The sequence below is a fragment of the Panthera tigris genome, chromosome B3, assembly GCF_018350195.1.
Source record: "Panthera tigris isolate Pti1 chromosome B3, P.tigris_Pti1_mat1.1, whole genome shotgun sequence".
Lineage (NCBI taxonomy): Eukaryota > Metazoa > Chordata > Mammalia > Carnivora > Felidae > Panthera > Panthera tigris.
Window position 1 is genome coordinate 67,114,860 of NC_056665.1, and position 27,418 is coordinate 67,142,277.

General features: G+C 35.4%; 1 protein-coding gene across 1 annotated transcript in view; it reads left to right on the top strand.

Moving 5' to 3' along the window:
• Positions 1-15,995, top strand: part of DPH6 (diphthamine biosynthesis 6) — a 172,205-nt gene extending 156,210 nt beyond the window's left edge. The window contains exons 7-9 of the mRNA XM_042989216.1: positions 7,149-7,243; positions 13,614-13,701; positions 15,362-15,995. Coding sequence (XP_042845150.1) covers positions 7,149-7,243; positions 13,614-13,701; positions 15,362-15,415 — 237 coding nt within the window. The 3' untranslated portion in view covers positions 15,416-15,995. The remainder of the gene's footprint in view (positions 1-7,148; positions 7,244-13,613; positions 13,702-15,361) is intronic.
• Positions 15,996-27,418: the final 11,423 nt, after the last annotated feature.

Below are 27,418 nucleotides of genomic sequence, written 5' to 3' on the forward strand. Positions count from 1 at the left end.
CACAGCATCTCATGCATCCACAAAAGCAACCACTACCTTTTATTGTGATTGCTTGTTTAACTTTCTGTCTGTATTTCCAGATACAAAGCTGTTCTATGCAGGATTTATATGTCTGCTCCCATGATTATCCGCAGCACCTAAAACGATGCCAAACCTATAGTAGATACTCAATAAATAATTCTTGAGTAAGTTCTATGTTTTAGCAGTTTTTATAAACCTCATGGTTTTCTGTAGGTGGTGAGAGGATGAAATGTGATTTGATTTCACTTTTTTTTTCTTTCCAATTTTAAGATGACCAACAGATAAATGAAGCTGGTTTAAAAGAAGAAAAATCTTGATTTAATAAGAAATTCTCACAACTGTATTTATTATAATCTTTTAAAGGAATAAAAATTAAACAGGGAAGCCAGATGCCCTTAACTTTTTCAGTTCAATAATCAGTAGCATTCAAATGGAATTGTTATGACTATGAATATTCATCTATATATAAGTACACTAGAAAAAAATAGAATCATGTAAGTAATTTCCTTTTTATTTACTAGAAATTCACTTCTTAAATGTTCAGACTCTGAGGCATTTTTATAATCCATGAAATGACCCAAGTCAGCCACATCTGTCAGATTGCTTTTTAAAAAACTTATCTTAACAACAGTTAGATGGAAACCCAATGTTCACTTTCCCTAAGAGTTTTATCTAAAAGAGAACATAGGGGTGCCTGGGTGGCCCAGTTGGTTAAGCATCCGACTTGATTTTGGCTCAAGTCATGATCTCACAGTTCGTGAGTTCAAGCCCCGTATTGGTCTCCGCTCTGTCAGGGCAGAGCCTGCATAGGATTCTCTGTCTCCTCCTCTCTGCCCCTCCCCGACTCTCTCTCTTGCTCAAATAAATAAATAAATAAATAAGTACATAAACTTAAAAAAAAATAGAACATAGCACAATTTAGATATACATGAATCAATGAGTATGCTTTTGTGTGATGAAAATTATATTGTGTAATAAGTAAAGAAATGATCTTGTTTTATTAAAAATAATTCAACTCATTAGAAAACAGCAACATTTCTTTTCAACTGGTTAAGATCCTTTAGAACTTTTAATTTATCTATTGTATTAGCTTTATATCTTTGTATTCATACAAAGGTTGGGACCAAATGGTAGAAGTCCGGCAAAATAGCACATGTGTTAATCTTACCCAATAACCAGCTGGTCTAAATCTTTTTCTACATAACGTTCCCCAAATGGTTGAAAAGAGTGGGGGAAATGTCACATCACTGATTCAGTGGCTAATGAGATAAGGAAAACATTGACTATCATGTTTGAATTTTATTTACTGTTTCAGATTTCTAAAACTAGAGGATAAAAGTCCTGTTTCTAAGGGTAGAGAAAAAGAAGTTAGTAACTTTCTCTGCCCTTTTACTTGGTAATTCTGATTACGGGTGGCTTTGTTTTAGTTCAAATTAGACCTATCAGTCCATGTCTTTTGGGCTCTTGTCTGGGAGCATGCATAGGTATCTGGGCCATAAGGAGGGCACCCAATTGGGTCACTAAGTACTACGTGCTATACAGTGGGAAGGAGCTAGGAGAGAGTCTAAGGAATTTAGAAACATAGTCTCATGAGAAAAAGTCACACATGAAAAAATTTAAATTCAAGAGGTACATAGTGATGCAGTGCAGAAATATATCACAAGCCAGAAATATATCATAGTATAGTCCCACAGGCAATAAAAAGGGCAATTCCTTTTAAGTTGAAGAGAAGAAAACTAGATGTTGGGGTTTATCACTTTATATTTCATTTTATAAGATTTAGTGTGTTTTTTTCCTTCAGCCAGTCAAGATCCTTTTGAATTTTTATTTTATTTTACCTACTGTATTACGTTTCAATCTTATATCCATGCAAAGGATCGGATGAAATGGATGAAGCATTGATTGTCAGTCTACAGAGTTTGCTTTTTACTGAACAGGTAACAGTCAGCCCCCAAAAACTTTTAAGCAAATGGTCATATATTGTTAAGGAGAGTTAGTATGGTAATAATATGTAGGGTAGATTGGGAGTTATGAAAACTAAGCAGGAAGACAAGAGATGGTTGTAATTGTTGAAGTGTGAAGTGATCATGAAGGATATTAGACTGGAAGATAGTGTTCACTACCGTTCCCCTAGTATATACCCTAGGATCTGGCACTTAGTAAGTACTGAGTGAATCTTTGTTGATTCAATAAATGAATTAATGTAAAAATTTTAAATGTAGGCTCTCTGGCAGAAAGAATGACAGAAGGAAAGGAAGGAGTCAAGTTCTTCAATATTTCAAGTTTTCATTGTGATTGAACCATTACAGAAATAGGGAATTGAGCAGGGAGAGAAGGTTTTGAGAAAAAATCAAGAACATTGCTTTATTCATGTTAAATTTAGAACAAGAAGGCTCCCAAGTAAAACAGTAAGAATTTTGAGGGGTGCTTGGGTGGCTCAGTCAGGTAAGCGTCTGACTTTGGCTCAGGTCATGGTCTCAAGGTTTGTGAGTCCAAGAGCCACATCAGGCTCTCTGCTGCCGCCACTTTAGCCCACCTCTGATCCTCTGTCTCCCTCTCACTCTGCCCCTCCCCCGCTTGTTCGTGTTCTCTCTCTCTCTCTCTCTTTCTACCTCCCTCCCTCCTTCCCTCCCTCCCTTTCAAAAATAAATAAACATTTAAAAAAAGAATTTTCACAGGGGCCTAATATATGGGAGAGAGATCAGTGACTAGGGTTTTTGCTTTGAGAGTCATTTGCATAGAAGTAATAGAATAGTGGTCATGATCCTCAAAAAGGGAGTGTATAGATAAAAGAGCAGAAGGCCCAAGGGAAGGGCAAATTAACCTAATAGAGAAAAAATAGCATATATTGAGAGTGCTTACTATGCACTTAAGAGCTCTTGTATGTATTATCTGTTTTAGCAGTGACAACACACTTATAATAGTAGTTATTACTAGGAAAATGGAAATTCAGAGAAGTTAAGCAATTCATCCTATGTTCTATGCCTAATAAGTGTTGGAGCCAGTATATGAACCTAGATCTGTCTATCCTTGATTTCCATCTTTGGTGAAACTATTCTCTGGTCATGAATTTTGCCTATCTTCTCCACTAAATTCTTTAACATATTTACAATAGTTATGTTATAGTCTTTGCCTACTGAGTCCAATATGTGGTTAATATTGGGTCTGTTTCCATTTTTGTTTGTTTGTTTTTCTATTGATTGTAAGTCACAGTTTTCACTTTTTGACATCTCAAATTTTTTTTTTACATATGTTGTGGTAGATACTGAATAAAAAAGAAGAGTAGAGACTAAAGTAATACCGTCCCTCCCCAAACCACACCCCTTCCTCTGTCTGACAGCTAGTCTGGGGTGTTTATTCTGTTTAATATCCAATTGAGCTGGGTCTGATCTGAGTTGCATTTTATTTCAGTTTACTACTTTTTTCAAATGCTTCAAGAGTAGGATCAGGGCTCTTCATTTATCAGGGCTTGTGGTCTATGCTCCCAGTGAGTCTAGATTTCTCTCTCTCTCTCTCTCTCTCCCCTTCCCTCCCTCCACTCCCCTCTCCTCCCTCCTTCTCTTCCTTCCTCACTTCTGTCCTCTCCCCCTGCTTTACTGTCCTGCCACCAGTGTTTCGTGCCTTTTCACAGGCTTAGTGCCCTGAGCCTCTCCTTGACTTCTTCCTGGCCTTCCAAGCCTTGGGAAAAAAATCTCTTAGTTTTCCTGCTCTATCCCCAGCCTTTGGTACAGTGAAAGCTCAATAGAAAAGACTTGATAAGTAGATGTTCCCAAAGGAATCTCTCTCTCTCTCTGTCTTCTGGCCCCAGCACATAGTCACTATGTGCAGTTGGTTAAAGCCTTTGGGAAAGAATTGGCAGGCTATACTGACTCCTGGGTCTCCCCAGGACTCTAATAAGCCATTGCAGAAGTCCGCAGATGGTCATGTGTTTGACTGTTTTCTACACACGCTGATCGAAGTCTCTCTGTGGAAGTATGTCGTTCTCCCATTAGGAAAGCGGCCATGCATCTTCACTCGCCTAGGAAAGGTCCACCCCAACCTGGAATTTAGTTCATCCAGACTTCTTTGCCTCCTTAGCTATCTCTATATAAAACAAAAAAACATGATTTTGTAACCTGTCTGACATATTTTTGCTGTTATGGTGAAAACAACTGTGTTTTCCACTTTTTACATACTAACTGAAATTGTTAAATATAGTTTAATCATTAATAAATATTAGCCCTTAGTGAAGAAATATGAAAAAATTTTTATTTTTTTATTTTTCAATATATTTTTCAATATTGCTGAAATATTGAAATTGAAAAATATTTTTCAATATTGCTATTTTATGTACTTAAATTACAGAAAAAATCATGATAATTTAGTGAGAAACTAAACTTTAAAAAAACTGCTACCTATTTAGCATTTTCAGTGACAGTAAGATTGATAGAAAAACTTATCAAAGAGAATTGCAAAACTGTATTTGGAATGATTAAGTGCTAGCATGCAATAATGGCAATTTTGAGTTGAAACCAGACATGGACTTGAGACATGTTAGAGACATATTGCAACTTTATTAAGCTGCAGTTTTCTGTGGACAGTATATTAGTAACACAGACTTAACAGGTTTTAGAAGAGTAAAGTGAATATTGTGTATCACAAACATGTCTCTGGAATGGGCACATCTGGATTCTCCACTTCCCTAAACTGACCCTTTCTATAACAGGCATACATCATGCTTTGGTGCTGCAAGGATATTGATTTCTAATAGAATGCTGTGTCTTCGCAGGAGATTCGTTACAGAGAGTGGTTGACTAGCATAGGCTTTGCTTCTTAAGAAAGTTCTCTCACAACGTCAAAGGGCCTTGGAGCTGGCTAAAAGTAAGCTGATACAGTTGGATTTTTCTCTGAGGACTCATGTCTATTAGAGCTTGAAACTAGTAGAGTTTAGAATGGCTGCAAAAGACATCCTAAGCATTCATATTCAAGACTACTTCTTGGTTCATCAGCTATAAAAACCAGTGAGCTCTTTATTCAGACTTCTTGACTTAGAATCTGTGTTCATGCTGATGAATCAATAATAGAAAGGGAGAAGAGATTGTGTACATTTAGTAATAGAAGAAACATCACTGTTTCATTATCTTGTGGTGTTGAAATATAGGGTGTAAGATACTTGGTAAGCTTCAAAACACCAGGGATATTGTCTTAATTTACTTTTGGATCTTCCTCATCTAGCATGACCTGCCTAATAATCATTTTTCAATAGATACTAGTTGAAGAAGTGATTACATGAATATTATGGAAATATTGTGTGTGAAATGAAAATATCACTGGATACATCCAAATTTTAGACTTCCTAGTACTGGCAGTCTTTTTATAATGATAATATGTTGGTTTCACATAGCAACTTACATTATTTTTACTAGAGACTAATAGAACTACTTCAGTAGGATAACAGCAATGCCAACTTTAATTTAAAAATCCAGCTATTCTTTGCTGGTAGATTATAGAAAGTATGCAAAGCTTGGATAAAGCATTTTCCAATTAAAGGAAGCTAATAATTGGTGATGTATACTCTCACATAAAAAGACTGACCATAAAAGTGAGATTTGAAGGTTCACTTGGTGGAAAGGTGCTGGAATGAGAAGACCATTGAAAGGGAGATAAGCCAAAAAGAGGACAGGCCCTAGCTGGTAGAACGAGAAGACATTGCTGAAACCCATATCCCATTTTTGTTTCTACATTTTTATTGCAAAGCAGATATTAATTTAATTTGACTTAATATGGTAAAGTAAGCTGTTTTTGTTTTCTGCTCCCAAAAGGGCCACTGCCATAATTCTGCCTTGCTGATACTCTAGTTCATGATTCAACATGGTGAAAATTTCTGCTTTGCTCTTGTGAGCTCGTATAGCAAATGCCACCCAGCTTTCTTTCCCTCCTTTTCTTACTGTTTGGCTTTACGGTGTCATTCACATTACTGCTGATCCATGGAGAGAACAGAATTCTCACAAACCCATGCCTTGAATCCCTAAGGGCACATAGTCAAGACTTGAAATGTAATGGATTCAGAATTATAGCACAACCACAAAAATAACCAAAGAAATAAATACATAACTATTCAGATAAAACTGAAGACTTAGGCCATAGTCCCAGCACTGGCAGTAACAGTGACATCAATGGAGTCACTCTTCCTTTGGGCAGTAAGGACTCTGGACTAGGGGAGGCTATAAGCAGGGAAAGCTATGAAATTCAGAACAAAGGGGATGGAATCACAGTCATAAAGCGTCTACACAAGAGCAGGAAGATTCTCTGACACAGCCAGTGAGCGTGTTCCCCAGCATCAATTCCAGTCATATATCAGCCCAATGGGAGATTAATTTACTGTTGATATCAGGATTATTTAAATAATACAGCTTATATTTAATGCAAATCACAGGTTGTTTATTTCTTTGCTTGCTTGTTTGATTTTTAACTTCAGAATTAATTAGACAACATGATAAGCTATCTATCCCAACATTTCTTGGAGTTAGACCTTCCTAAGGCTTGTCTACAGCTTTGGAATGTCACTAGTTCTTGGTACCCTTGGAACTTCACAAAAAACAGCCTCAAGCATAATAACCATGTCTGTGACTCCTTTCTGTTCACAGGCCACAGGAAAGGCCTTAGATTGCTTTCTCTGTGTCTCCGAAAAATGGCCTAAACATGACCTATTTTTCCCCATTCACATATAGGTCAAAGGACAAGAAGCAAGCACAGTTTGGCTGCGTATATTCTCATTTACTATCTAATGACTCAGTACCTTTCCTCTTTAGCCTTCTTTGAATCTAAAGCTGGTGTCATTCCTGACATTTATAATGATCTCTAAGTTTTCTCATTATACATAAAATGTTGGTCCTTTACATCTTTTTACAAGGATTTGGGGATTACTAACATTCCTATGCTTTATGATAACATTTTTCAGATGGCTTTAAACATATGTTTTAAGTAGAAATATAAAGTTATTTTCCTGTAGCTTGTGATGTATTTTGGAATTAAAGTTTCTTACATGTATTTTTTTTAGGGAAAAATGCTATTAAGTGACAATTTTTGCTATCTAATTTTAAGTTTTGTTGTTGTTTCTGTTGTTGTTGTTGTTTTCCTCTTTTTAGCTTTCTAAGAAGTATGGAGTCCATGTTTGTGGAGAAGGCGGAGAGTATGAAACGTTCACTTTGGATTGCCCTCTATTTAAGAAGAAAATAATTGTGTAAGATACCATTTCAGCATTTTCTTCACTTTCCTTAAATTCAAGTGATGGAAGCAACTTAACATTAAGCTCGAGGCAACTTTTGTTGGGAGAAATAGAACATGTCCTCCAAGTTCACAAACACTCAATTTGTTTAATACCAGTGAAATCGTCTGAATACCTAAATCAATACCTGACAAGACGAGGCCTTCATAGAAGGCTATAAACTTTTTAGACATTGCACTTTCGTTTACTTGCTGATTATGCCCTGCAGTAAAACTGGTACCTACACACTGACACTTTTATCCTTTCATGAAGTGTGAATTGCCTGTATTATTTATCTTTCATTACAGCTACATTTGATAAACTGCCACATCAGTAGCCTGTGGGTTCCATTAACTCCATCCTCTTTTTCCTTTTTCTTGGCTTTTAGCAACTTGGAATAGTAATGCTAAACATTTCTCTTTCATTTTGGGGGGTTATTTTTACATATAAACTTTTTTTAAATGAATTCTATTTATGGTGAGCATAAGATTGTTAAAATTAGTTCAGTGAAAAACAAGAACTTTGTTTTTTTTGTTGTTGTTGTTCAGTTTGTTACATTGTTATCCATACTCTAAATTATGTCACTCTTCTCCTATGCTAAAAGAACACTTTATCTGCTTTTCCTAAGCTCTCATTCTTGGAAAAGATTGGCAGAATTATGCTTGATTTCAGAAGCCTCATTTGATGAAAGATTAGAATCCTGTATTGAGGAACAGCTTCAACATGTTCACCACTAAGGGATGGGTTTTTTGGTACATATTAATAATGAGCGGAGGAGTGAGCTAAGAAAATTAAGACAACTCTAGGTGAATTTTCTAAACAGATACGTTTATCTAGTGAAACATGGCCAGGACACTTTCATTATCATATATATAATAATCATCCACTCTTCTTTCATGTTCTTCTAACTCTTTTCCTTTAATAACCATCGACAGAATAATTTATTTGGCAAATATTTATCAAGTACCTATTATGTCTAGAGCATTCTGCTGCACATCATTGTTGTTCAGAGATGGCGGGGCACCTGGGTTGCTCAGCAGGTTAAGTGTCCAACTCTTGATTTGGCACAGGTCATGATCTCACTGTCATAAGATGGAGTCTGATGTCGGGCTCCACACCAGGTGTGGAGCCTGCTTAGGATTCTCTCTCCTCTCTCTGCCCCTCCCCTGCTCATGCTTTGCTCTCCCTCTCTCTCTCTCTCTCTTTCAAAATAAGTAAGTAAACACTAAAATAAAAGATAGGTCCTGCCTTTGAAGATTGGCTGGAGGATACATCTGTACACAATTAAGATACAAGATGATAAAGGATAAAAGTCATAAGTTCATAGGTAGGAGATATTTCTTCATTTGGGTATGATTCCTGAATGAAGTGTACATCAGGTCTTACTCTATACTATCTGGTTTTTCAAGAAGAGTATTTGCATGCTAGGTTGAATTACAGTATAATGGGAAACTTGCAATATATTTGCTTATTAATATGGGTCTAACTAAATTAGTAAAAACAAAACAAAACAAAGCACAGTAAGAGAAAAATGCCAAAGAAGCAAACTTTTCCCGTTTACTTGACAACTTGAGGTCTTAGAAGTCTTTATGACCAACTTAGAATTCTAAGAGATGTACTGCTTTACACTACATAACCAGAAGGTCTGTTTATTATAGTGCTTTAGCCCTAAACACTGAATCTTTTGTAGACATCGTTTGTAGGCACAGAAACCTGAGCCTGACCAAGACAATAGCATGAGGGAAATTAGTCATGCTATCGTAGAGAGGGATGTCAGGGGAGGTATGGAACCCCCTAGTTTAAAAAAAAAAAAAAAAAAAAGAACCCTCTAGTGCCGAAATGAGCTGTTAAGTTCAATTGAATAATCGTTTATTGAGATGAATTGTGTGAGCAGAGCTCTGCAAGCTAATGCCCTGCCCTGTAGATGAGTTCTTCCTGCAACAGGAGAGGTGGGAAAATCACCCATACCAAAGTCCTAACATAACAGGTTAGACAAATTAAAGTTATTTGACTTAGAGATACAATTAAAAGTGTAGTTCTTGTAACGGTTTGTTAACAATTGACCATTAATAATACTGGATCTTGTAGGGGCACCTGGGTGGCTCAGTCAGTTAAGCATCCGACTTTGACTCAGGTAGTGATCTCATAGTTTGTGAGTTCGAGCCCCATGTCGGGCTCTGCTGACAGCTCAGAGCCCGGAGTCTGCTTCGGATTCTGTGTCTTATTCTCTCTCTGCCCCTCCCCCACTTGTGCTCTGTCTTTCCCTGTCTCTCAAAAATAAATAAATAAATAAATAAATAAATAAATAAATAAATAAATAAATCTGGATCTTGTAACTTCGAATTCATTCCTTGGACAAATTTAACAATTTATCCTGTTCTATTTGATTTAATAGTGGCCTGCCACAGTTGGCATAAAACTAATTGATTATTAGGAAGCTCATTTCAAATGTCTAAATCAATTTATATATATATATTTTTTTTGATGAGAAGGAGAAGACCACCTCTAAGGGGAGAAAAAATAAACTTTTACTTGCAAAATGATTTGATTATTATTAGGGATTTTTTTTTTTCAAAAACACAGATTGAATCCTTTTTGTATAATGAAGTAATTTAGAGAAATTGAGGTGGTTCTGGAAGTTTATTATAATATACATTTTGCCTCAATTAACATTTTTTAAATCTTACAGGAAAGTCATATAGCAGTCTTTGTCTGGAAGTAATTTTAAAACTTACTAGCTAGAACATTTCACAATTCACTTTTCATGTCAATTAGAATGTGATTACTCATTTCTAGATACAGATTTTTAGTTCAGAAAATAAAGGTGGGTGTTTTGTTTGTTTGTTTGTTTGTTTGTTTCTGGAAAGGCCTTGAGGAAAAGAATTATAGCCTAGCCTTTAACAAAGGAGGATAATTGCAAGACAATTGTAGATCCTCAAATAAAGAGCCTACTTATTACTTCTTACTTTGAAATATATATCTGTGTGTATCAGACATAAAAACTGAACTCTTAATGTTGTTTTAATGGAAGTGATTTTCTTCTGTCAACGAACATATTTTGTAAATGTCAGGATTTGATACAACTCCATCTTTCCATTTGAATTATTAGTATTGGTATTACTATACTGCTAATGTAAAGTTGCTACACATGGGATGGATGCATGCATGGATGGATGGATGGGTGAACAGATGGAAGGAAGAATGTGAAGGACAGAAGGAGGGAGAGAGGGAGAACTAAATTCCATGGTTAAAATACTTTGTACTCATTTTCCCCACCTACTCCTATTTTCTACCCACTCAAGGCATCATTCAGCACAGAGCATCATAATGTGACATTTAGCAGTAAGGATGAATCAAGCACTTATCTACCTTCTGACGTCTATCCTGTATAATCTGGGAATTTACTTAAATTTATGAACTATTTTCCTTATATTTAAATTTTTAGACCTATTAAGTATTATCTTTATTATGCTAGAGATCCTATATGCCATTATTGGTGTATACACACACGTATACATACAGCATGCACATATGAAAAAGTATGTATTCATGTGAAGATAGGTAACTGAAAAATTAGTGTGGGTTTGTGAGAGCTCACTAGTGTGTGTGAAGATACTTAACAAAGTTTCACTATACAGTCATTTATTCAGCAAATGTCTGATAAATACCAGGCAATGTACTCTGTACTGAGCCAAGAGAGGTCGGGTGGGGGTAAGTCAGACAAAGGTGATCAAAATCTGTTCCCTCTCTACGAAGGAAGACAAGCATACAAACACGTAATTATAATGTAGTAGATGTGCAATGAAAAGTCTGTGAACACATTACTAAAGCACATAAAGGAGAAAACTAGGGAAGGCTTTGCAGAAATGATACTGGACATGTCTATGAGGATAAGTGTGAATCCACAGAGGGTCTGTTTACAGTTGTCTTTTTAGAAGAAGGGTAGGAACAAAGACCATGGCTGTGTCTCAAGAGATAATGTCAGGGTTTTTTGTTTTGAAGTGAGGGGATAGGGCCTGACCTCACACCTTGGGAGCCTGGCCTGACTCACCTATCCTTTGGAAGTTGTAAATAGGGGTAAGTCTAATGCCACAGTGAAAGGGAACATGGGCTAGCCCCCTTGGCTGCAGAGAAGCCCCACTTGTATAAGAGATAGTGCCCAGACTCTTTGTATTAATAGGGAAAGGACAGGAAAGTAGCCAACTGGAAAACATTTTTGCTGTGGCACAGTTGGTCTTAATTTCCTGGGTAACTCTGAGGATATTCCAAAAGGGTAAAGAAGAGAAATGGTAGCATTAAACACTGTTCATTTGAGATCTAGTCTCTTCCAGTTGGCTGGCTTATTGTATAAGTGAATGAATTGATGTTAGTCAATTAGAGATTATGGGTTTAATAGAATCCATAAAAATCATATTCTTCTTTATTTAGCGCTTAGAATATCTGTGTTTTCTCTGAATAACGATCTTTATTCAGAATGCAGTAATTACATTTATTAAATGAGCTATTTGCTGTCAACCTTCTGTCTCTTTTTAAAAAAATTTTTTTAATGTTTATTTACTTTTGAGAGACGCAGAGACAGAGCTTGAGCGGGGGAGGGGCAGAGAGAGAGGGAGACACAGAATTCGAAGGAGGCTCCAGGCTCTGAGCTGTCAGCACAGAGGCCGACGCGGGGCTCGAACCCATGAACCGTGAGATCATGACCTGAGCCAAAGTCGGACGCCCAACCGACTGAGCCACCCAGGTGCCCCTCAACCTTCTGTTTCTAGTGGAGAATACTGGCATGACAAGGGAGTTGCTGACACCCTTTCTGCTGACATAGCATTGGTTCTGGGTTAATTAGAGTTTTGGTGTACTCCATTGTCAAGAATATCAAGACCAAGCTGCCTAGATGAGGCATAATCAAGGCTCAGGGTCTGTATCCACGGCTGAGATCAGGAACAGGGAGATTGAAATTTAATGTAAGAGTGAGACTGTACATAGGAACTGGAATCGGAATCTGATTGCTGAGCCAAGATAGGATCAGAACAAGCAACTCTGGACTAAGTAGGAGAAATAGGATTAGGGCTAACAAGCCAGAGGGGCACGTGGGAGAAATCGTGAGGCCCTCTTTACTTTGTCTTGCTCCTCCTCCTCATTATACCTGAGACATCTTTTGGTTGATGTAGCCTGTGAAGGCAGTTATACCTTTCTGTCAAGATCCTGACTCTTTAATAATTCTGTTTCTTTTATACTAGAAGTTGCTTTCCTTGTAATGTCACAGAAGCCTTTTTTAATGTTATTTTTCCTAAGCACTAACAAGAGGCATATTTGATATTAAAAGTTCATGAATGGTAGTTGACTTTTTTAATCATCAAACATTTTTTTTTCTATCTCTGATCTTTCAAAGGGGAAAGTAAACAGATTTTGTCCATGAAAATTTAATATTTTGGAGCCAAGTATTTGAGGTTCCTTTTATTGCCATTAAATAACTTTACATTACGAAAGTTGACTCAAAAATAACTTACATTAGTGGCAAAGTCAAATAAAGTAACAATTTATCTTGCTATCCTACAAAGGTTAAAATGCTAACAATGTAGTAATATAAACAATGGAACTAGCTCCCAAGGCATTAAAGAGATATGGGGGAATTTCTATTTTTAAAATTTCGGTTGAAATGCAAAACACTATTGCTTTCTTAATAAACAACAATAAAAAATAATTAGTTATTAGAACTTCACACATCTTAGTTATTCATATGTGCTTTACAGGGTATCTTTGATAAAAGTTGAGTTAATTTACATGTATCCATATGGTGCCAGCAAGCAGTTCATATCATTTTACCTGAATGTGGTAATTACTATGTCAGACAATCAATTTTAATAGCAACGATATTGCAGTGTGAAGAGTTCACCTAGAGCTTAAAACCATCACCAGCACTGCTTTTGTGAAGGATAATTGAGATTTTGTGTGAAACACTGAATGAATTACCTCTTGAAAATGAAAGGAATAATGAAGATAAAGCGCTATTGTTTAATGGTTAGCCCCTACCAAGCAAATTTGTGAAAATGAAATTGAATAGGAATTTTAAGTCTCAAAAGTGCTCAGAGAGCTTTGAGTGAACCTGAAAGTTGAACTGTGTGTCGTTATGAAGACAAAAAGCTTCGTTACTTTTTCCTGGAAATTTCATTTCCCCAATCCTTTTCCCAATTAAAAATTGGACTATTAATATGTAGTTAATCACTACATATTGTTACCAGTGGAAATAAATACAAAAGGGGGATTTTTGGTCTCTTCTAGACACTAGCAGAGAACAATTTGCCATAATTTATGTAGTAAGTAAATGCATTATTAAATTTTTGTGTTTTAGGGATGCATCAGAAGTGGTCATACATTCAGCTGATGCATTTGCACCTGTTGCTTATCTACGCTTTTTGGAATTGCACTTGGAGGACAAGGCAAGTAAATCTAAGATTCAGACTCAACAGTGATTTCAATAGAAAGTTGAGATACATGCACTGGCTCTGTATATATAATTCTATAACAATAGCCAAAAGGGTTAAAAAAAAAGCATTGGGTTTTTTTTTCATATCCTTAGTGAAGAACTTTGCAAATGTTTTTAGTTGTGAGAACTCTATATGATGCAAAATAAATTACATTTCCGAGGAGTTTATAATTCACTTCAAAAGGGACTCCTATATACATGAAGTAGTGAGAGGACAGGATATTATATAATCAAATATTAAATCATCTAGTAAAATAAAAATTAGTTTATTGTACATATGCCTGAGAGGAAAGGTTTGAGGAAGAATTGGAGCTTCATTACATGAAGTTTAAGATTGGAGGAAAAGGGGGTGCCTGGGTGGCTCAGTCGGTTAAGCGTCTGACTTCGGCTCAGGTCATGATCTCACAGTCAGTGAGTTCAAGCCCTGCGTCAGGCTGTGTGCTGACAACTCAGAGCCTGGAGCCTGTTTCAGATTCTGTCTCCCTCTCTCTCTGCCCCTCCCCCACTTGTGCTCCCTCGCTCTCTCGTTCTCTCTCTCAAAATAAATAAAACATTAAAAAAAATTTTTTTTTAAAGAGTGGAGGAAAAAAAGAAACAAGAGATTTTCCAAAACTATCCACGAGAACAGAAGTACAAGTGAAACATGGAAAGTGAGGCAGAAGTGTGATAAAGGGTTTTATTTTAAATACCTTGATTGTCAAGATACAGCAGAATGTCAATTTAAAGATGTATTTGGAATAGGTAAAGATCTGGTTTGCATCCTTTGACTAAAAGGTCCATTCCTTGAGAGGAGCTTGGTGACTCAGTTGGTTGAGCGTCCAACTTCAGCTCAGGTCATGATCTCGCGATTTGTGAGTTCGAGCCCCACATCGGGCTCTGTGCTGACAGCTTAGAGCCTGGAACCTGCTTCATATTCTGTGTCCCCCTCTCTCTCCGCCCCACCCCTGTTTGTGCTCTGTCTCTCTCTGTCTTTCAAAAATGAGTAAACATAAAAACAAAATTTTTAAGGTCGATTCCTTGAGATGTAAAGGATCAGAAAAAGTTTTCTGCATGTTTCATGTTCTGTCACCAAGTCTTGAGGCACACCCAAGTTATATATATGACAGGGAATCTGAAGAATCAAAAGGGTTTAATGAGGATTGGCAAAGGAAGGAAAAGAATGGTAACTCCAGAAATCTTAGAATGAGTTTCCAAAGTGAGAAAATAATTAGTAGTGTCCAGAAAAATTAGGGTTGACAGGATTGAAAGTAAGTCACTGAATTAAGCTAGACGATTACTGGTGATCTTTTCCCCAAAAGCTGTTAATCCTCAAGAAAATGAAGTCGTACTATCCAAACCTCCTTCATATCCAATGAAAGGAACCTCTTACCTTCTAGTTCTCTGCTACTATTGCTGCCACGTGCAATGCACAGAAAATAAAAACCACCGAATTCTTGTTTAGACATCACTCATTGTATGTTCGGCTTTACCTAAATAGCTCCTTATTCATTTGTTGTTTTAGTATTTCATTGGTTTTCACAGTCCATTTGCCCTCTTGAAAAAAAGAATGTGATTTCTTTAAAGTGGGATAAATATGAATAAATATGGTGAGTTTTCCTTCTTCTTTTTTTTAGGTGTCCCCATTGCCTGACAACTACAGAACATCTAATTATATACATAATTCTTAAAAAGCATTTTTGGACATTGCTTACTAAACTGCCATTTATGGAAAAAATTACGTAGTATTTTCTCAATTACTATATCCAGCTCTTTCTTTACATTTTTTTATTCTAATAGAAACATTGATTAGTTGGGGAAATGTGAAAGCCTTGTTCATTCTTATTGGCAATTTCTTCAGGATTCACTTTCTATGACTTTTGTTACCATGTCCTGTCCATGACCTCTGTCTGATGTGTGCCCTTTTTCCCCTTTATTTCATCTTCAACTCTCATTTCTGTAACATTTCTTTGCTTTCATCACGCTGGTTTATTTTCCCCTTTCTCTCTTCCCTGCTCTCATCTCCTCCAATTATATAATGATGCAGAGCATTTGAAAATCAGGATGAAAAGGCAATCACTTTATTTAGCCAATCAAGTTTATTCTACTGGATGTCTCCAACATGATTGTCATTTTTGTTTTGATACAGTATTCATTTTATCAACATTATTGGACAATCAGGAAGAATATCATTAACTCTTACTGGTTATTTTGTAACATTAAAAAACACAATTTTTATATCCAAAAGGAAAAAGTCTCTTCAACAAATGGTGTTGGGAAAACTGGACAGCAACTTTCAAAGGAATTAAACTGGACCACTTTCTTACACCATACACGAAAATAAATTCAAAACAGATTAAAGACCTAAATGTGAGACCTGAAACCATAAAAATCCTAGACAAGAAAGCACAGGCAGTAACCTCTTTGACATCGGCTCTAGCAACTTCTTTCTAGATATATCTCCTGAGGCAAGGGAATCAAAAGCAAAAATAAACTACTGGACTTCATCAAAATAAAAAGCTTCTACACAGCAAAGGAAACAACGAACAAAACTAAAAGACAAACTACAGAATGGGAGAAGATATTTGCAGATGACGTATGTGATAAAAGGTTAGTATCCAAAATATATAAAGAACTTACAAAACTCAACACCCCGGAAATGAATAATCTAAGTAGAAAATGGGCTGAAGACATGAATAAACATTTTTTCCAAAGAAGACATACAGATAGCCAACAGACACATGAAAAAATGCTCAACATCACTCATCGTCAGGGAAATACAGATCAAAACCACAATGAGATACCACCTCATATTTATCAGAATGACTAAAATTAGCACAAGAAACATCAGGTGTTGGGAAGGATGCAGAGAAAGGGGAACCCGCTTAAACTGTTGATGGGAATGCAAACTGGCATGGCCACTCTGGAAAACACTATGGAGGTTCCTTAAAAACTTAAAGATAGCACCACCCTATGCCTCTACCCTATGATCCAGCTTGCACTACTAGGCATTTACCCAAAGAATACAAAAATACTAATTCAAAGGGATATATGCACCCTAGGGTTTATAGCAGCATTATCTATAATAGCCAAATTACTAACGTAATTTTTTGGTATTATCTTTGCTGACATTAGACGAGTTTACTTTGAACAGACTTAATTTTTTACAACAGTTTTTGGTTCACAGCAAAATTGAATATCTGGAACAGAGTTCCCACTCATGCGCAGCCTTTCCCACTATCAACATCAGGCATCAGAGTGGTACATTTGTTACAGTCAGTGTAACAATGTAAATCACACTGACACATCATTATCACCCAAAGTATATACTTTATATTATGGTTTACTCTTAATGATGTACATTCTATGGATTCGAACAAATGTATAGTGACATGTATCCACTATTATAGTATCATACAAAATAGTGTCACTGCCCCAGAAATCCTCAGTGCTCTGCCTGTTCATCCTTGCTTTCCCTTTAACCCCTGGTAACTACTAATCTTGTCACTGTCTCTATAGTTTTATCTTTTCCAGAATGTCACATAGTTGTAGTCATACAATATGTAGTCTTTTCAGTTTGGCTTTTTTCACCTAGGAATATGCATTTAAGCTTCCTCCATGTCTTTTCATTAGTTTTTAAGTGCTGAGTAACAGTCCGTTGTCTGGATGTACCACAGTTTACTTATCATTCAATTCACCTACCAAAGGACATCTTTGTTGCTTCTGAATTTTGGCAATTATGAGTAAATCTGCTGTAAATGTCTATGTGCCAGTTTTTGTTCTCAACTCCCTTGGGTAAATACCAAGGAGTGTGATTGCTGGATCATATGCTTAAGGCTGTGTTTAGTTTTTATAAGAAACTACCAAACTGTCATCAAGTGTGGCTACATGATTTTATATTCCCACCAGCAATGAATGAGAATTCTTGTTGCTCAGCATCCTCATCAGCATTTAGTGTTATCAATATTTTGGACTTTTGCCATTCTAATAGATGTGTGGTGTTATCACATTGTTTTAGTCACCAGCTTTACTCCTGAACTCACCCAAGTAGTAGAGAAGGGGATTCTAGAGGGAAAACGAAGTATGATTTCCAAAAGGAAGGTAAATAAATGCTAGAGGGAAAAAATATAGATACTTTCTCACATGTTTTATCAAAATCACATTGCTATTACAAATTCAGAGTAAATTAATTAAACCTCCACCCCAAATAATAGATCTAGAAGGTAGTACCTTGAATACCACTCTGAAAATCTATATCCGTTCCCTAAATTCTTTTAATTTCCATTCACTCTATAACATTTGCAATCTAGCTTGACCTCAGTTACTTTGATGAAGTGCTCTTGGTCTTTTCTCAATCTTCATAATCTTTAATTAATCCTGTTCCTTGATAATACTGGCCACCACCTCCTTGAAAAATTCCCCTCTAATGGTTACATGTCCCTGTACCATTCTGACTTGTACTCGCTCAAGATTTCTTCTGTTTCCTTCAGTAGTTTCTCTGTTTCTTACCTTCAACAAGTATATACTCCCCAGTTCCTTTTATGGCTACATTTTTTTAATTTTTTCATATTTTCTGTCTCTGGGATTTCATCTTCTCCCACAGTCTACTTTTCAGCTTTATGCAGGTGATTCTCAAGTCACTCTTTTTCTGATCTTTCTGCTGATAACTACTCTTTCTCCTTAACTCTAGATCCTTATTTCTGACTGGCTGCTGGATGTGACTCTATTCAGTATTTGTCAAGTTCATTGTGTACAAACCTTGAACTCATTGTCCTCTCCAAATGTACTTTCTCCTTATTTTTATTATTTAACACAACTGTTTCCCCCCTAATAACTCAGGAAAAGAATACTGGCATCATTTCTTACAGCTCTCTCTCTTTTAGCATGACATTAAGTTGGTTATCTAGTTCTTTACATGCTAGTCTAATTTATCTTTTACACCATTCCATCTCCATGCCCATCTCTCTAGTGAAAGTAGTATCTTGCCTAAACTCTTGGAGAACATAAAGCTTCCTTAAGTGGACTCCTTGCTTTCATTATCCCCAAATTCTGTCCCACTGCCATCTTGATTTTTTCTTCCTAGATTTTGTTTCTGTGCACAAAAATGTGTAATACAGCTACATTTTTTTCTAAGTAAAAAAGATATTTAGCCACGAATTGAAGACTGTCCAACATGTTAACCATAACGTCCTTTCTCAGTCTTGCTCTCGGGACCCCCTACGTGTATCCTTTACTCCAGTAGTATGGAGTCATTAGGTGGATACTCTCTTACTGTGCCTTATGCTTCTCTCCTCTCTTGCCTTTGCTTTTTCTATCTTATTTGTCTTCCTTTCTTCTTCACTTTCTTTAACTGTTTATATCCTACCCATGATATTCCTGGCAGATTGAGCTTGAGCTCAAACATTCATGGCCCCACCTGATGAACTGTCTGTCCTAACACTTCGTTTCTTCCTTTCTTGTGACAAATAATCAGCTATATCTTATAATGTTTAAGCACTTGTTATTAACACTAGGTCATAAATTTCTTGAGGACTATTCCCTTTTTATCTTTATACTCTCTGTAACAACTATTAGTTCTGGAATAAGATCTTTGAATTTATAATTGTTATTTTCTTCATTTTTTCTTCTTACAGAATTTTATAGACATGTGCTTCCTTTTCCTGTTGCATACCATTTAATGAAAGTCAATTTCTTGTTTATTTTTCTTTTATCTTGTTGTTAGAGAAAAAATGCTCCAAACAGACTAGAATATAAAAATACAACCTTTAGACAGATTGTCAGTGTAAAATTTAAATTATCACTAAGATTTTCACTTTACATATGATGACCCTTAAACTTCTCTATCAAATAATTAATCTATTTAAATTTTATCTTTAAGTTAAAATTGTGAAGTTATTTATGTGAATATAAAACTTATATCAACTAAACAGGGGATCTTAAACAAAATAACTGAATAATGGAAAGCTCCAGGTTAAAAAATGGGGAAATATATTAAAATTTCTTTGGGGCCAAGGCTTTATTGCTTATGGCAAACTTGATGCTAAAATGTACCATACATCACTACAGTGGCAGCCTTGAGAAAATGAAAAATACAAAGCTTTACATAAATCAGCCAAAAGATCATATTAAAATGCATAACCTTTAACAGAAGAATCAAGACTTTTACTTTTCACCATTACAAGCTTTTTCTTCCTTATATAGTTGTTTTAGATTTTCCAAACAGCTTTATGGGAAATAATATTTCAAATTAATTGTTGGCAAAGCCACTGCATATTTAAAGAAACAGGTTCACAGAAAGTTAGCCCCAGTTTTATTAATGGACTCTACTATTACTTAGTACTTAATTTGGATTTTTGAAATAATCTCATGGGACAATTATATATTTTACATAATTGTAAAGGCCCACATTCGTGGAAGTTATAACTTTTAAATATACCATAGTCTCATAGTCCATTCTTGGCTCTTTCACTTTATTTTGCTTTATTTCAGACTATCATCAAATATCTTGAAAAACTTTATAACATTAAGCTATCTCCTTTTATTTTTTGCTTCACTCTAACAAATACCTATGGACACCTACTCTGTTTAAAAAATCTCTTAGGCCCCTATGGAATTCACTATAAATAAGGACAAATTACAGAGTAATTTTAATTCTAACTTCAAAATGAAGTTATTCTGGGAATCATGATTACCGTGACAGATTTCTAGTCCATCTAGAGTGATGTGTAGGATTTGATCCTGTTTTTCTGAAAAATATTGGTGGAGGCAAGGAGCTTATGTATTTATTTATATTTGAATAAGGAGAATAGGGATGGGCATATAATAACCAGAGTGATAATATTGGTTTCTTTGGGGGAAAGGGGCATGAAGAGAGAAAATAGAAAAGCTTAATACTTACATATCTGTAATTGGTGACATCTTATAATGAGCATATACTTGTACATTTTAAGTATTTGATTAAGAAAATTAACTTCAAGGGGCAGGGTGGAGATGGTGTAGTGAGTTTTAGTGCTAAATAAATATTTAAATGTGATTCTGCAACATTATTTAGTAGTCTAAGTAGAAAGAGACATATTAGTGCCCTTTAAAACTTTCCATAGAACTCAAGTGAAAATGGTACCCACAATGTGGGTTGAAATCTAGTTGATCCTATACTAAAGTCTACTTAGAGATTGCCGGGGAAAAGTATATGTATAAAAGAGACTGAAAGCATTCAGATGGAAGGCCTCTTGAGTTTGTTATGCATGAAAATTTGCTCTCACCACTCATAGCAACGTGTATAAACTGGAAGATCCTATCCATAGAGGTATGCTGCCACTGTTCTATGCCACCTCAAAAATATTTCCTTACAGAAGGGACAAAAGAAGGAAGATAAATGATGATTTTTATTCACCAACATTTGGTTCAGTACAGCTTTCCTACCCCATCTTTCCTACCTCCGCATCTTTGTCCTCAAGCTAAAGAGGAGGAAAACGATTTGGTAAGGGGAAACAAGGCATTTCAGAAGCTTTAAAACCTAATTCTATAAACTTCAATGACATAACTTGAGATTCAGAGAGATTTTGGCTTTGGGTACCAGTAAGTCACTATTGCTACAGAAGGTCATTGGAGCAGAGTAATCAAGCATCAGATTCACTCAAATTTAGAGAACTACTTGACTCATTTCTGTCCCAAATGCATGAATTTCAATACTAGCAATAATATACCACTGTGTCGACAAGTCAAGAATCAAATTGGACAGCGGAAGAGTATTTTTCATTCCAAAATCCGTGGTGGACCTATCAGTTTGGGGGAAGGTAATATAAAATAACCAATCAATTTTCTTCTCTGCTTTTAAACTCTAGTTGACTATATATTATTTCCTAGTGTTTAGTTGTTATGCTCTCCTATGTGGCTTGTTGTTGTTGTTATTTTTAAAATAAAGTTTCTGATGTTTTTTATAAAGTTTCACTTTGTTGATTTCTTATAAAAGAGAAGTGGGGAAAGTATTAAAAGAAATAAAAGAAAAGTGGAATACTGTTCGTTTGTTTAACACATATTTATTGAGTGTTTACATCTATATACCTAGCACTGTTCATATAGTAGGGATGCAATAGTGAACTGAACACCCAAAAATCATTTCTTTCCTGAAGCTTTTATCCTATGGATAGCCTATGGATCCTATGGAGTGAGACAAATAAATATATAAACTAAAGAAAATGGTGGGAAAGTTGCCTCACTGCCCAAAGAAATGGGGATTCAATTTTATGGAATAAGCATAGTCTGAGAATCCTGGGCTTCCATGGTGATAGATTTAAACCCAGATTCAGAGTAATAAGACCCGAAGTTTTGGTCATATGGCAGAGAGTGGTGGTGAGCTATGACTGTTTGGGTTAAGGTCGGGAAGGGGAGAGGGTCTTGTGAAACATCTATAGGTATAGCCAAAGAGTGATTCAGTGAATTGGAAAATAGGTGAAAAGAAAATATTAAGAATGAAGCATGTAGAAAAACAAAGATAGAAAGCACACATTAGAGGTTAGGAGATGTAGAAACAACGAAGTGGTCTAGACTACATATAACTGGTGTCAGAAAGAAAGGAGAGGGATAATGGGAAAGATTCAATATTTCAAAAGATAATGACTGAGAACTTTCCAAAGTTGATGAAACACACCAAGGTACAGATTCAAGAGGTCTTAATGAAACCCAAGCTGAATAAAATAGAATTCTATAGGCATATGCTGATGAAATTGCTAAAAACAAATGCAAAGAAATTAAAAACAGTTAAAGTGTCTTCAAAACAGGCTACTCTCAGACTATTAGAATAAAATCTAGCTTTTAAACAGAAAAAAAGAAAAAAAGGAGAAACCCAAACAATGGAATCATATCTTTTGTAATACTAGATGAAAATAACTGTCATCCTAGAATTCTGTACCCAGCAAAAATATCCTTTAGACATAAAAGCAAGGGCACTTCCAGGATGACAGTAATGGCATTTGTCAAAATTCATTGATGGTACATTTATGGTTTGTCCACTTCACTGCAATTTGTTTCCTCAAGGAATAGGCAAATATAATTCCAGATAATAATATTCATGTTAAGGTCTTAACATCCTTTAGCATCCTTTGGTGTGAACCTGCTAATAATAAATTTTCTTAGTTTTTCTTTGAAATTTTCTTAACTTCACTTTTGTTTTATCCCAACATTTTATTAAAGAAAATTTTAAACATTCAGAAAAGTTGAAGGAATGATAAAGACCTTCCCGGATAAACAAAAGCTGAGGGAGTCCATCAACTGCTAAACATGCCTGTCTTACAAGTATTGCTAAAGTGAGTTCTTTATGTTGAAAAGGAAAAAGAAACAAAAGGACACTAGACAGTAACACTAAAGCATATGAAAATGTAGAGCTTTCTGGCAAAGGTGAATATACGTACAGAAACCTGTACTACTATGATGGTGTCATGTAAACTACTTTTAATTCTGATATAGAATTTTACAAATAAAAATTTAAAAATAAGAATACAAAATATATGAAGATGTAATTTGTGACATTGGTAATATAAAATGGAAGAGGAAGAATGTAAAGGAGTAGAGTTTTTTATATGACTGATATTATTAGTTTGAATAGATTATTATGACAGTAAGATATCTGTTTCCTGTAATTCCCGTAGTAACCACAAAGAAAATACCTATGGAAAATGCAGAAAAGAAAGTAAGAAAGCAACCAAAGCATACCACTACAAAACAAACAAATAAACAAACAAAAAACAAACCTGCGAAACACACCAAGGACAGCTGCAAGAGAGGAATGACAAAATAATTACAGGACATGAAGAAAACAATGAACAAAATGACAGTAGTAAATTCTACTCTATCAGTAATTACTTTAAATGTAAATAAGTTAAACTCCTTCAATCAAAGACAGAGTGGCTGAACGGATAAAAAAAATAAGCTATACTATATGCTATCTATAGGAGACACATTTTAGACATAAAGACGTACAAAAACTGGACATGAAAGGATAGAAAAAGATATTCCATGAAAATGGTAATCAAAACAGAGAAAGAGTTGCCATACATATATCAGATAAATAGACTTCAAGTCAAAAATTGTCACAAGAGACAAGGACATTATGATAAAAAAAAAAGTCAATTCGCAAGGAAGGTATAACAATAAATAAATATGCACCTAACAGCAGAGCACCCAAATATACAAAGCAAATATTGACACAATAATACTAAAGATTTTGATATTTCTTCTTCAATAATATATAGATCAACCAATTCAAAGATCAGTAAAGAAACAGAGGACTTGAACAATAGTATAAACTAATTGGACCTAATAGACATAAAAATAGCACTCCACCCAATAATAGCAGTATGTACATTCTTCTTAAGCACACAAGAAACATTCTACAGGATAGATCACTTGTGAGGCCACAAAACAAACCTTAACAAGTTTAAGATTTAAATCCTATCAAGTATCTTTTCCAATTACAATGAAATGAAGCTAGAAGTCAATAGCAAAAGGAAAATGGAAAATTTACAAAGCTACTAAAATTTAAAAATACATTCTTGGGGTGCCTGCGTGGCTCAGTTGGTTAAGCAGCCGACTTTGGCTCAGGTCATGATCTCTCCATCCATGGGTTCGAGCCCCATATCAGACTCTGTGCTGCCACCTCAGAGCCTGGAGCCTGCTTTGGATTCTGTGTGTCCCTCTCTCTGCCCTTTCCCTGCTCGTACTCTGTCTCTCTCTCTCTCTCTCTCTCAAAAATAAATAAACATAAAAAAAAAAATACGTTCTTGAACAATCAATAGGTCAAAGAAAAAAGTCATAAGAAATTAGAAAATATCTTAAGGAAAAAAAATAATAACAGGGGCACCTGGGTGGCTAGTCTGTTGAGCATCCGACTCTTGATTTCAAGTCAGGTCATGATCCCAGGGTCATGGGATGAAGCCCACACTGAGCTCCATGCTGAGAGTGGAGCCTGCTTAAGATTCTCCCTCTGCCCCTCCCCACCACTCAGCACTATCTCTCTAAAAGAAAAAAAGAAAAAAAAATACCAAAACTTATGAGATACAGCAAAAGCAGCACCAAAAGGTAAATTTATAGCAGTGAACACATACATTAAAAACAAAAGCAAGGTGTGGGGTCAGGGCGGTGACTTCTGGGTGGCTTAGTCAGTTAAGCAACTAACTTTGGCTCAGGTCAGGATCTCACAGTTTGTGGGTTCAAGCCCTGCATCAGTTTCCACGCTGACAGTGCAGAGCCTGCTTGGGATTCTCTCTCTATCACACTCTCGCTGTCCCTCCCCACTTGTGCTTTCTCTGTCTCTCAAAATAAATAAAATTCTTAAAAATTAAAAAAAAAAAAGCAAAGATCTCAGATCTACAATGTAACTTTACATTTCAGGGAACTAGAAAAAGAACACACTAAATAGAAAGCTAGCAGAGGAAAGGAAATAATAAAGATTAAAACAGGAATAAAAGAAAGAATAAACAATAGAAAAAAAATGAAACAGTTTTTTTTTAAATATCAACAAAATTGACAAACTTTAGCTAGACTAAGAAAAGTAGAAGATTCAACAAAAATAAAATACAATAGAGGAAACATTGCAATTGGTGTAACAGAAATAAACAGGATAAGAGACTACTACTATAACAATTATATGCCAACAAATTGGATAACCTACAAGAAATGGATAAAGCTCTAGAAATATACAACCTACCAAGACTAAATCATGAAGAATTTTAAATCTGAGAAGAACTGTTACTAGTAAGGAGATGAAATTAGTAATCAAAACTTCCTAACAAAGAAAAACCCAGAACCAGATGACTTCACTGAAAAATTCTGTGAAACTTTTAAAGAAGAATTAACAGGAATTCTTAAACTCTTCCAAGAAAGTGAAGAGGAGGGAATACTTTCAAACTCATTTTATGAAGTTGGTATTACCCTGATACCAAATCAGGCAAAGATAATACAAGAAAAGTACAGTCCAATATCCCTGATGAATGTTGACACAAAAATCCTCAACAAAATATAAGGAAACTAAACTCAACAATACATTAAAACTGTTATATACCAAGACCAAGTGAGATTTATTCATTTAATATGAAGACGGTTCAGGATATGAAAATGAAACAATATAATATATCACAGTAAAGGACAGTAACTACCTACCTTAATTGATAGAGCAAAAGCATTTGACACAATTCAACACACTTTCACGATGGAAACACTCAGCAAACTAAAATTATAAGGAAATTACCTCAACAGAATAAAAACCATAAATGAAAGTCCATAGCTATCGTTATTGTCAAAGGTAAAAAAACAAACTTTCTCTCTAAGATTAGGAAGAAGGCAAGGATTCCTTTCTCACCATTTCTATCCAACACAGTACTAAAAGCCCTAAACAGAACAATTAGATAAGAAAAAGAAATAAAAGGCATCCAAATCAAAAAGGAAGAAGTAAAATTTTCTCTGTTGGCGGATGCTATGTTCTTACATGTAGAAAACCTTAAGGAAGGATTTTGTTCAAAAAAAATTGTTAGAGACGTGCCTGGGTGGCTTAGTTGGTTAAGCATCTGACTTCAGCTCAGGTCATGATCTTACGGTTTGTGAGTTCAAGGCCCACGTCGGGGCCTGTGCTGATGGCTCAGAGCCTGGAGCCTGCTTTGGATTCTGTGTCTCCCTCTCTCTTTGCCTCTCTCTCTCTTTTTCTCTCTCTCTCTGTATACCTCTCTCTCAAAAATAAACAAACATTCAAAAAATTGTTAGAACTTAATAAGTGAATTTGGCAAAGTTGCAAGATACAAAACTAGTTGCAACGCACAAAGCCAGTTGCATTTCTATACACTAAAAACAATCTGTAAAGGAAATTAAGAAAATAGTCCTGCTCACAATTGCCTCAAAAATAATAAAATTCTTAGGAATAAACTTAGCCAAGAAGATGAATAGCTTATACAGTAAAAACCACAACAAAAAAATGCTGAAAAAAATTAAAGAAGACAAATAAACAGTAAGACGTTCCATGTTTGTAGGTTGGAAGACTTAGTATTGTCAAATTATCCATACTACCCAGAATAATCCAAAAATTTAATGCAATCCCTATCAAAATTCCAATTGCTTTTTTTAATTGTTATTTTGCAGAAATAGAAAAGACCAGCCTAAAATTCATATACATTCTCAAAGGACCCCAAATATCCCAGTAATCTTGAAAAAATAACAATGCTTTATACTTTCTAATTTTAAAAAATATTACAAAGTTACAGTAGTTAAAACAGTATGGTACCAACATAAAGAATAGAGAACCCAGAAATACACCCTCTTGTATATGGTCAAATGCCTTCAACAAGAGTACCAAGGCTACACAATAGGGAAAGAATGCCATTTTCAACAAATGGTGTTGAGAAAACTGGAAATCCATAAACAAGAGAACAAATTTGGGCTCTTCCCTTGCACTATTTACAAAAATTAATTCAAAATGGATTAATGACCTAAACATAAGACCTGAAACTATAAAACTCCTAAAAAAACATAGGAGAAAATCTTCATGATACTGGATTTGACAGTGATGTCTTGGATATGACTCCAAAAACACAGATAACAAAAGCAAGAATAGACAAATGGACTACATCCAACTTAAAAACTTATGCACAGAAAATAAATCAATCAACAACACAGTGAAAAGGCAACTTATACAATGGAAGAAAACATCT